This window comes from Nannospalax galili, unplaced genomic scaffold (assembly GCF_000622305.1).
Source record: "Nannospalax galili isolate Female #2095 unplaced genomic scaffold, S.galili_v1.0 scaffold553, whole genome shotgun sequence".
In the NCBI taxonomy this organism is placed as follows: Eukaryota; Metazoa; Chordata; class Mammalia; order Rodentia; family Spalacidae; genus Nannospalax; species Nannospalax galili.
The window spans coordinates 7,272-19,520 of NW_008336313.1; the positions used below are offsets into that span (position 1 = coordinate 7,272).

Sequence of the window (12,249 nt, forward strand, 5' to 3'; positions counted from 1 at the left end):
ACTTAATGATCTTTCTGATCTATCTGCTCATCTTTCTTCTGCCCATCTCTATTTGGTCATTTAATCTGTGTCTGGAAGAGGAGGAGATTATGTGCGGGTATCACGCCTGCTATCAGTGTAGATGTGTGACTGTTATTGGCAATATAATTCCAGAGAGTGCTCCTAAAGATACATATGAGACATCTGTACCCCTCAAGACACAAATAGACTGGCTCTTAATGATACTCAGTGTGTATTTGGAAAGTGGAAATCCCAGTGAGTCACACACGTCTCAGGCTCCAGATGTTTGGCAATACATAGTTGAACCTCCGTGTAGCTGTGTGCCTTTCTCACACTGGCTGCTTGCTTCTGAGCTGACGTACTGGAATTAGCCTTGTGCAATCTTGTACGACAGATCGATCTGATCTCAGAAGTTCAAGAGGCACTCAAAAAGAATAGGGATTCTGAGGCTGGAGAGATGGCTCAGCAGTTAAGAGCGCTGGCTGCCCTTTCAGAGAACCTGGGTTCGGTTCCCAGCACCCACGTGGTGGCTAACAATTGTCTCTAACTCCAGTTGCAGGGGGTTGGAGCCTGCTTCTGGCCACAAAGGTGCATTTACATATATTCTGGCAAAATACTCGTACATATAAAATAAAAATAAATCAAAAAAGAATAGGAATTCTGCATACTGATTTAGCTTTTTGTTTCCCTGAAAAGAAAATCTCTTTACTAAGCCAATTTTGCTTAAATATCAGCTTTCCTTAACCATGTAGATATTGTTTTTCACAAGATCTAAAGGGCTTGGGCCATTTTAAAGGTGTTTGGCTAATCAATACCTTGGTTACTATTTAATCACATTTGAACGGGACTTGAGTGACTTCTGACCATTTTGAACGTAGATGTTTCAGGTTCCAGCTTAAAGATATCTCCAACTTCTTAAGTAGACAGATCTATTCCTTCAAGTTGATGTTGGTGGTGGCTTCCACACAAGATGTTTGCTGTTGCTTTCATTAGCTTGTCTTTGATGACATGGCAGCCTGGGGTAACCACACGAGAGAAGGTGAACCAGTAAGTGGCCTTTGGGTCTTGCAAAATCAGAACGCTCTGCTGGGGAATGAAGACACTTTGATGCTGGCAGTGAGCTGTGAGCACACGGAGTGTAACCTCTTTTCTCCCTGTCACTAATCCAGTAAAGGAGGTTGGGACAGTTAAATGGCCGGTAGCAATAGTCTGAACAGCCCAGGCATGAAATTACTACTCTAATACTTAGCACTGGGTCAATCCAGAATAAATCACTTAATCTCTTTGATTCTTACTTCTCTTATCTGTAGACTGAGACAAATAATTCCTCCTTTATAAAACTCAGTACAGCCACATTAAGATCCTGGATTTAAAATTTGTTTTGCATACAGTAGAGATTTACTAAGTGGTAGTTTTTTCAAGTAATGCCAGACAGTTCACTTCATTAATGATAAAAGAAAGTGATAAGAATACTATCTCATACTGACCGGGGAGCGTAAAGTTAGATAATATGTGCAAAATTGTTTTGGGAAAACAAAGAATTATAGAAATGCTCAGTCATGTCATTTACCTTCAGCTTTGAGGTGATGGCAAAGATAATATTTTCCCACGTCCACTTCACTTTGCCTATTCATTTCTTGAGAGTTCCAACATGACTTCATTTGTTTATATCTTGCCATTAAATATTTTATTGTACTTAAAGAAACATCTTATTTCACCTCTGGGATAGCTTTTAAGCAATCTCTGTCTCTCAAGCATTGGAAGTTTTAAATAGTTATTTTATTCAAATTCTTATTAGCTGATTCAATTTTTGAATCGTTATTGTTTTTAAATTCCCGAGTAAGAGAGATTTCCTTTAAGTAACAGTTCAGTAGGGGGAAAAGTGTTTTACAAGCGCATAATCTCTAACTTGTATTTAAGGCAAGTATAATTTTGAAACATCATAAAATTCCTCTCTAATAATTAGAAGACATGGACAAGAAGGCGGTGGTAAAAGAAATCTCTGCCGAGGTACTCTTAATTATAAAAGCTTATCGTTGTAATCCTTTCTGAAAATGAACATAGTCTTGATGTTTGATGAACTTATCAAACAAGACAGACCACTGAAGAGGCAATTTTTCAGTCAAGGCTAAAGAGAATCAACCAATACTTTACAATGTGCTGAAGGAGGAAATCATCATGTTTCTGTGTCTAACGGCAATATGTCTGACATTGGTTTTTGAAAACGGAAAGTTACATAATGAAACCACTCTAGTAGATTCAAATCTAGTAAATGCCCAGCACTGGCATTTACTGATAATAGTTTTGTGATCTCAGGCAAATTATGTAACCTTTCGGGGCTTGATTTTCCACACTTGTAAAATGGGAAGAAAGGAAGAGCAAGAATTAAATGCTTGCAAAACACAAAAAGCAATGTCCATCACTGAGTAAGCATTCTGCAGAAGCAGTTGCTGGTTATAGTGAGGAAATATGATTGTTATTTATTGATATTTCCATCCTTTTGGATGGTTGACAGCAATCAGAAAGAAGAAATTTATAATGTGCCAATTGGTGTGGGCTTCCAGATTGATGCAGATCAATTAGAGACATCAAACATTTTATTTTTAGCAATAGCACTCTTTTTTTCCCGAAATAAGATCCCACAGAAGCCATAACACGGAAGACAGATTATGCTTATTTATAGTTTTAATGGTGCACATTTATTTTTGTAAGTCCATGTTTACCACTTGCTTATCATAATACCTTGATAGAAACAGAGGGTTTTATGAAAACAAAATCTTAAAGCTGTGGTCATGGGAGGAAGTTACACTCATTAGCTACAAAATCAGTACATGTTTTGACCAAGTAGCCCTTTTAAGTATGCATTTTTAAATTTGAAATTCTTTCAATATATTGAGATTTGTTTTATAACTAAGAATGTGGTATTAGTAGATATTCCATGTTGTTCAATATGCGCACTTCTAAGTCACATTAGTGCTTCATGGGGCTTAAATTTGTGTTTCCTTGTTCTGTCAGTTACTAAGAGACGGGCTGTATTGCAGTATTCAACTATCCTTATGGGTTTGCCTATTTCTGTTTCAATTCTATCACCATGTGCTTTGTGTATTTTGAAGCTTTAAAATTTCAAAGATACACACTCAGGTGCACTGTATTTGTTACTGTTAGCATTGCTGTGACACAGTACCCGAGAGAGTAACTCAAGGGAGGAATAATTTATAAAAGGTTCAGTATGGTGTAGGCAAGTAGAGGGGCGGTACCATGGTAGAGAGGATGCAGAGAGAAAGGAATACCAACTCTTGGCTGGTTTCTTTTTACCCCTTTGATACTATCAGGACCCTTTGCCCATCGGATGTTTCCACCCACATTCAGGGCAGGTCTTTTCCCTCAGTTAATTCTTTCTGGAAAAGCCTTCACAGGCATGCCCAGAGGTGAGCTTTCCCCAATCCCCTCCGTGTTCCTAAATCCAGGCAAACAGACAATGAGGACCATCCATCACTCAGGGCTGTCTTCTGATGATCTGCCCCTTTATCATTATCTCCGGTGATTGTCTTTGATCCGCAGCTTATTTTGTTTAATAGTACTTAGTCGTTCTTGCTCTTTTATTATTTATGTTTACATGGAAAATCTTTACCTAGTATTTTATTTTAATTTATATGACCATGTTTTTAAAATGTATTATCATGTAGATATAGAAAGATGTTTTTCTTATTACCTAGTCTAATTATTATCTCTGTCTTTTTAAAGGACCTGTTAAAGTACTCATTATTGTCTCTTATCTTTTGTCTGTATGTGGTGCTTCACAGTGAACTTAGCACTGCCCACGCAAGGCAGGGACTTTGCCAGCTGCGCTACCTTCTTAGCCCCATCTCTGCAGTTCAGGCACAGTAATCAGACAATTTACATTACATGCAAATTAAATGGGTGGGGTTGAGATTACTGTGTTTTCTATTTGTCTCATTTCTTGTATCCACAGTTCTCCCTTCCTAGGGCCAACTTCCAGATTTAGTATTTTATGATCTTAAATAGGTCCAGTAACTGCTCTATTTTCATTGTTACTCTCAAATTTATAGCATATGTCATTAACTCATTACAGCCTATGTTCAAATGATCTTATGTCATTCTGATATTTTTATTTCATCTGCATAATTTCCTTTGACATTTATTGTAGTGCTTCTTTTTAATCAATGGATTTTTTTTTGATTTTTGTTATCGTTCTGAAAATGGCCGAGTTACGCAAGAATTAGCATCTTATTTCATCTACTTAGGTTACAGAGAAAGAAACTGAGAACCAGGGAGGGAAGGGAAGATTTCAGTAGCAAGATTTCTCATCTGGCATTTTATGAATGCTGGTAGATTTAATTATCATTGTATCCTTCTAAATTTTTTTTTAATTCCTCAAACTAAGATGAAAGAAGAACAAAGCAATTTGGTTTATTCTGGGAGGGAACAACGGGTTTTATTGAATATCAGTGCTTTCTGTGACAGACGACTTCATCACACCCAGGCGCTCTCAGTATTTGAAATCATGTATGTGATTTTTAAAAAATTCTTATTAATTTGGGAATTTTATACAATGTATTTCAATTGCATTCACCCCCCTCACTTTACCGCTCCCCCCCCACTTTATGTCTTCTGTTATTATTTGTATTCTCTAAAGGCCTGTTGTGTATAATCTGTGTTTCCCAAGTGCTCTTAGGTGTAGGTCTATCTTTTGGAGTCTGGGGAACCTACCAGGCATTATACAAGTAAGAAAAACTGACTCTCCCTCTCCCAGCATCTATCACTCACCAGTAGATCTTCAACTAGGGCTAGGACTTTCTGCCTACCTTACCCCCCGCTATGCTGTGCCCCTGTCTGACTTGGTTTTGTCCAGGTCCTGGACTTGTTGTCATAAGTGCTATAGGTTCAGATGTGTAACTACCATGTGGTATCCAGACAACAGTTTCCTTGTAGCTATCTACTGCCTCTGGCTCTTACAATAGTTCTTCTCCTTCTTCTGCAAAGATCCCGCAGCCTTGGGAGGAAAGGGTGTGATATGGATGTCCCATTTAGGGCCAAGCAGTCTGCAGTCCTTTTTCTCTGTATGTTGACTAGCTGTGGGTCTCTGTATTAATCACCATTTATGTTTATAACAAATTAAAGATAATTACGATATTATCTTTCAGTAAGTTATGTCTTATTTCACCTTCTGAGTTAAAATAAAGTTTAATGAGAATTTAAAAATATTCAAAATATTTTAAAATATCAAACAAGTTTTTCTCTATCAATTTGTCGTTTTTTCATTTCTGTGTGATTTTGTTATTTTCCTTTTTAATTTCTAACTTCTTAAAAAATTTTTCATGCATGTTTACAATGAAATCTGTTATCTATCCCCATTTTTGTCCTCCAGATCCCTCCATATGTCCCCAACACCTACCCTTCCAAATTCATGTCTTTCTATCAATCCCTCTCTCCTTCCCTGCCTCCCTCCCTTCCTCCCTTCCTTCCTCTTTCCTTCTTCTTCTTCTTCTTCTTCTTCTTCTTCTTCTTCTTCTTCTTCTTCTTCTTCTTCTTCTTCTTCTTTTTTTTGATAGCTAGTTCAGCAAAATCCAGTTTGAACTGCTCATAGGTGCATGGGTGTGGGGCTGTATCCTTGGTAAAGGATGATTCTCCTGGGGCTGGTGAGACGGCGCAATGATTAAAAGCACTGACTGCTCTAGCAGAGGGTTCAGTTTTCAGCACCCACTTGGCAGCTAACAACCATCCATAACTCCAGTTCCAGGGAATCCAAAACCCTCTTCAGAGCTCTTCAGGCAATACACAACATTGGTGCACTTACACATACATGCAGGCAATCACTCATACACATACAATAAAAAATTAATAGATAAAATATTTAAAAAGAATGATTCTCTCTCCCAGCAACTGTCTACTGCTAATAGTTCCTTAGTACGAGACGGGAACTGGAGATCACCTACCTTCTTCCTCCCAGGATTTTGGCTGGTGTGATCTTGTGTACGTCTTATGCAGGTAACCACTGTTTCTGTGATTTCTTGATTGTTATAATCATGTTATATTCAGAAGGAACATTTCTCAGCACTCCTCATTCTTTCTGTGTCTTCTTCTGCAATGTGCCCTGAGACTTGGTGTTGTTGTTAATATAGATGTGCTGTTTAGGGCTGAGTACTCAGTCTCTTAATCTCGGCACTTTGACCAGTTATGCAGCCCTTGACTGACTGCTGTCTACTACAAGAAGCAGATTTTCTGACCAAGGCTGAGAACATCCCAGGCTTATGGGTATATTTAGAAGACATTTTAACAGTGTGACCATTTAGTATGCATCCCATGCCTTGCATTTAATGACTTATGTTTTCTGGGAGTGACACTGTCTACCCATGAGGGATCTGTTTGAACTCTTTTTTAAGTTGTATTTTGAAATTATCTTACTAACTGTTGGGTTTCCATAAGGCTTTTCACATATCCTTAGTTTTGGTTAATCGAACCACTCCTCCTCTTGCTGACCTCCCTGTCCCAATCCCTGCTGAATCCTTTACCCCTCAGTGTCCTCCTTTCTTTTCATATGCTGTCTACTATCCCTCCACTTACATTTTTAAGTTGGGTTGTGAGACAGTTGGCTCTCACATGGATTATCATACCCAGTTCCTTTGGGCTCTCTCTTCTGCAGCCCCCGACTTCCCTCATTTAGCACCATCTTCCTGCTTAAGTCACTCCAACAACTGTAACACCTTTTGACTCTCCTAACCTCATATTAAGTTCTAATAATTTTATACATTCTTTTGACTTTTCTATATAGAGATTCATGCTACCTGTGAGCACGGACAGCTTCAGTTCTCATTTCCTAAGGTTATTTATTTGCTCCTGCATTTTCCATGTTGCTTAGGCTATCCCTAGAAATGCTGGAAGAAATGATAAGCCCATTCTTAGCATTTGTGAGCCATTGTGACCATCTCTCTTTATTTTTGTTGAATGATATTCTTAGGTATTTGAGTGCCACAGAAATCAATGCTGTAACTAAGATAAAATACATTAATACTAAAATATCTATGTAACTTCAGCAATGTTGTTCATAAGTATAATTCAAACCACGTTAAAAAACCTCACTGTAACCATGTGAACAGGTAGTGTTTATGTGTAGTATTTGCACATTTAAAATTTTCCTCAGAATTTATGTTATAGTTACTACTACAATTTAAAAGTCTCATTCAAAGAATAAAAGAAAGTCAATTACCAAAAAAAAGGACGCTTTTCTGGTGAGAGTTGAGAGATGCACTGATGATCTATGTGTATAACAACAAGCCATCATGAGTCCGCTTAATACTATATTTATTTAGCATAATGATAGTAGCAGGTTCTTCCCTATGGCATGTGACATATCTAGTCACAGATTATTGGCCCTGATATGGGCACCATCTTGTGAAGCAGGCCTTAAATCCAATTAGAAGGCAGCTGGTTATCCCCGTAATATGCACGCTACTTTTGTACCGGCAGGCATATTTTGCCAAGTCAGCTAGGGTATCTTGCAGGGTTCACAACTGGGAAAGATTAATGATTACTTGTGTCTACCAGTAACGTGCATATCACCTTCTAGTACTGTGAGAGCTAGCCAGAAGAGGTGCAGCTTCAAGATCAGGTTCAACTTGATTCTCCTTGTTTGTTCTGGGACTCAATGAACTCAATTTCTCATGCTTGCACTGCAAACATTCTTACTCAGCCCCTATTGTGAACTTTTAATGAGATAATATATTCATACAAAAATGTTGTTATTGGGTTCCCATTATTTACTAGGTACTGACCTCATAGCTAGGACCAAGAGTAAATGATGCCAATAGTAAATGGTTTCTGTCTTCCACAACTATCCATCTTAGGGCAATGATGAAATGAGAGAAGCCAAAGCTCTACATATGGGGAACTACATTACCTGGAACAGGCAGGTTGAGGAACGCTCTCTGAGGGCTGGGGATGTAGCTCAGTGGTAAAGAACTTGCCTGACATGCTCTAGGCTCTAGAGTGAATCCCTAACAGTAAAAAAATGATTAAGGAAAGCTACATGAAAGGAAATGAACTGGATTTGGAAGATTTCAGCGTGAATGAGGTGTGATTGATGCTCTCTGAGGAGGGAATAGTCTTATACAAATACTGCAGGAGAGCCTGGATGCATGTTTGGAACTAAAAAATGTATATTAAATTCTATGTGGCTCACAGATATTTTTTGTGTTCATTCATTTGTTCTTTATTTAATAAATAAATAGTCTAGATACAGAAGTTGCTAGGTAGTAAAAACAATAAAATAATATCCCCATCTTTGTGAAACATAAAGGATCAAGTAGTAAACATGTAAACACAAAATTTCATTAAAAATTGTGAAGAATATTATGAAGGAATCAAACACAGCCCTTTGATAGGGACAGAAGAAAGATCTAAAGATAAGCTGGTTAAGGGCTTGTCCATGGAGGAGGTGTCTACACTGAGATGTGAAGGTTGGGAAACGAAGTGGTGAAATGAGCTGATGCCATACCCGGCACTGGGAAGTGGTCTGTGATGCATGTGGACTGAAGGATGGGGCGGTAGGAAGGGAATGGATATCAAAATGATGGTCAGAAGTGGCGTTACAGAGAGTCATGGCCACCATGGTGAGGGGCTTGGATTTAAATTTGTCTAGTAAAATCATAACACCAAAAACTTTGGAGGGACTTACAGAAGAGGGATGGAAAGATAATTACATGATTTCTTGTTTTGTTTTGTGTTAAAAAACAATTGGTTGCTATACAGATATTGGGTAAAAATGAAACAGAAGATCTTTGCCCACAAGAAGCCATCGAATGATCTGTGTGATCTAATAGTGCCTTGAAGTAGCATGGAGGCTCTTGAGAGAGATGGGAGGGGAGAGACCTGAGGTACACTGTGATGGCAAAGTTGGCAGAAATTTGCAAATAATGGGATAGGAATGTGAGAGAAGGGAAGCAATTAAAGACCACTGGCAGGAATCTAGCCTGAGCACCTGCATGTTATGGTAGTTCACTAATGATAGCTTAAACTGAGAGAGGATTTGGTGGAAAGACAAAATTCAGAGTAAAGGGCTGGAGAGATGGCTCAGTGGTTAAGAGCACTGTCTGCTCTTCCAGAGGACCTCGGTTCATTTCCCAGCACCCACATGGCAGCTAAAACTATCTGTAACTCCAGTTCTAGGGTATCTGACACCCTCTTCTGGCCTCCATAGGCATTGTACAAATGGTACACTTACATACATGCAGGCGAAACACTCATACACATAAATAAATAATAAATATCTAAAATTAAGAGGTTAGACTTAGAACCATTAAGCTTTCCGTGCTCAAGAAGCAACTAGTAGAGCCAGGAGGTGGGGGAGCTGGGCAATGAGGCAGCAGGGCAGAAGGGTAGCGTGAGGTACAGATCTGTGTTTAGAGGCATTGAACAGATGATGCATGGGGACAGTGGAGTGACTAACCTCCCTGAGAATTCGAAAAGCAGAAATAGAGAAGAAAGGGAAGACTCCATCCTGAAGAGTCTGGTTTGTAGAGATGCCAAAAGTACCAGCAGTTGAGTAAAAGAACAAACAATGAATGCAATACAGAGGTCCAAAGAAGGAAGGAGGGTCTCGTGAACATGGTAACGGTTAACACCTTGGATCAGATGAAGTTAGAAAACCTCCCATGGAGCTTAGAAATAAGGAGCTTGATGAAGATGGACCACTTTCAAAGCTAAGGTTGAAATACCTTCATTTCATCATATAATTCCTATGTAATTGGATGTGATTAGTTCAAGATTGTATAGTTAGTTACAATCAGCTTTGACTATAAGCTGAGCCTATTTATTAAGGTGACCCCCTGGTAATAATCAGATGGGCCTTTTGACCTTCTGGCCTAGGATCAGTAGCTAACTAATAATTTTGTTTTCTAAATTGTTGAGATGACTACATTCTGGGGTTAAGTATTTGACTTTCAGTTTACATATTCAATTAGATTTTAGACCCTTTGTCCAACATGTCAAACTAATTTAATTTGAATAAATAAGGGCTGAGGATATGGATTAGTCGGCAAAGTGCTTGCCACACAAGCATGAGAACCTGAGTTTAGTTCCCCAGCACTTACATAAAAAGTCAGCATAACTGAGTGTGCCTGTAATCCCATGCTGGAAAGGCAAAGACAGAAGGAGCCCTGTGTCTTGCTGGCCAGCCAGTCTACTCTATCAGTGGGCCTCAGGTTCAGTGAGAGACCCCAATTTAAACAATAAGGCATAGAGTGATTGAGAAAGATATCTAATATGACCTTTGGCCTCCATACACATGTACACACATGTGCATGTACAAATGTATGCAAGTGTGCTCTCTCTCTCTCTTCCTCTCTCTCTCTCTCTCTCTCTCTCACACACACACACACACACACACACAGGTGACAAGTATCTCAGTGGTCCACAGCTCTGTACAGGGAATTTTCTGATGAGGATGGAGAGGGGTTTTTTTGTTTTGTTTTTTTTATGTGTATGAGTGTATTGCCTGCATTCATGTGAGTGCACCCATGACGTACAATGCCATGGAGGTCAGAAGAGGGCGTCAGATTCTCCTGGAACTGGAGTTAAGGACGGTTTGGAGACGCCATGTGGATGCTGGGAATCAAACCCAGGTCCTCTGTAAGAGCAGTCAGTGCTCTTAACTGCTGAGCCATCTCGCTAGCCCCGGGGATGGAGAGGTTTTATGAGCACAGGTAGATTGAGAGGACCAGGAGAAGAAACTGGCATGTGTGCTAGTTTCTGCTCATACATGATCTTACTCCGTATTCAGAAGTTTCCTGAGCTGTCTCTGTGTCTTTTGGTGACAAGAAAATAGAAGCTCAGTGAGAGGCAGAAATTGAGTTCATACATAGCTGATGGACTCTAAACTTGTTTCTTTAACTATGTTCAATAGTTTTACAGATGTTGTATAGGAAAGGAAATTAACTTGTGTTCAGAATAATTGAGGAAATAACAAGGTTCTCAAAGTTAACTACAGAACTTCAGAGAGCTGTTCACATGCTATCAGACTTTTCAAGTTATCATATTTACTAGAGAGAGAGAGAGAGAGAGAGAGAGAGAGAGAGAGAGAACCACAGGACATGTGTGGAGGCCCAAGGGCAATTTGCAGAAGTTAGTTCTACAATGTGGGTCCTGGGAATCAACCTCAGGTCATCAGGCTTGGTAGCACATGCCTTTACCCATTGCACCATTGCACACACCCCTTAGGCATTTGAAATCTGCTTAAATGGTATATTGTAGGCAGTTCATTCAAATGAATTCAACTATGGAACTTCTCTTCTACCCTCACCCGGATACATAGTTCAAAAACTGGTACTCCACAGAATAAATTTTGAAAAAATATGTAACAAATCTATATTAAGTTGTGTCCTTTGAACAAATGAAGAAAACTTAGTCATACAAAGCAACTTGCTTATGGTAGCACAGCAAGTTAGAAGCAAACCCCAGGTTACAGTCATATGCTCTTCAGTTCTGGTGCTGGGAGATGCTTTAAAAGTGTTTGCTGTGATTTGCTAGGCCACAGAATTGTTAGTGCCTCCTAAGTATTATCGGTCTGTTTTGCATTGCTGTAACCAAATACTAGGCTGGACACTTTATAAAGAGGTTTATTTTACTTGCAGTTCTGGAGATTTGAGAGCATACTGCTGAATTTTCTTGGCTCTGGTGATGGCCTCTGTCTCAGTCACAAGCTGGCAGATGGCAGTCATGGTAGGAACATGCTGTAGAAAAGAAAACATGGGAAGACAGTAAGAAGCTAAGGGGGCTAGATTGCTCTTTGTATAACAACTCACTTTCACGAGGTTGACTGCTCTGAGAGACCAACATTAATCCCTTTATAAGGATGGTGTCCCTGTGATGCACTACCTTCCAGTAGATCCCTCCTCTCATCAGCTTAATACTGCTATTTCTGGAGACCCAGCCTTTGACATGTGGACCACTTCAAAGCACTTTACTACATCATTTAAAAATGGGTAGAGGGTGACAATGTGAACAAGTCCCATGAATGCTCAAACCAGACAAAATGTCAGCATAGACAGGGGGAAGTGGGTAAGAAACCCCAACCCATCTTAAGGAAATTGTTACAACCTATGGCTGTTGGGAGGGGCTGAGACAGCCTCTTTCAAGGATGGGACTCTTGTTAGGTTAACCAGGCTCTACTGGATGAATCTACACTGAAGGACATTAGAGATTCAAAATAGACCCTATAGGCCTTAATATATA

General features: G+C 39.4%; 1 protein-coding gene across 2 annotated transcripts in view; it reads left to right on the forward strand.

Moving 5' to 3' along the window:
- The first annotated feature begins 848 nt into the window (after positions 1 to 848).
- Positions 849 to 12,249, forward strand: part of C8a (complement C8 alpha chain) — a 77,059-nt gene continuing 65,658 nt past the window's right edge. For both annotated transcript variants that reach the window (XM_029562489.1, XM_029562490.1), the window contains exon 1: positions 849 to 1,047. In XM_029562489.1, coding sequence (XP_029418349.1) covers positions 971 to 1,047 — 77 coding nt within the window. In that variant the 5' untranslated portion in view covers positions 849 to 970. The remainder of the gene's footprint in view (positions 1,048 to 12,249) is intronic.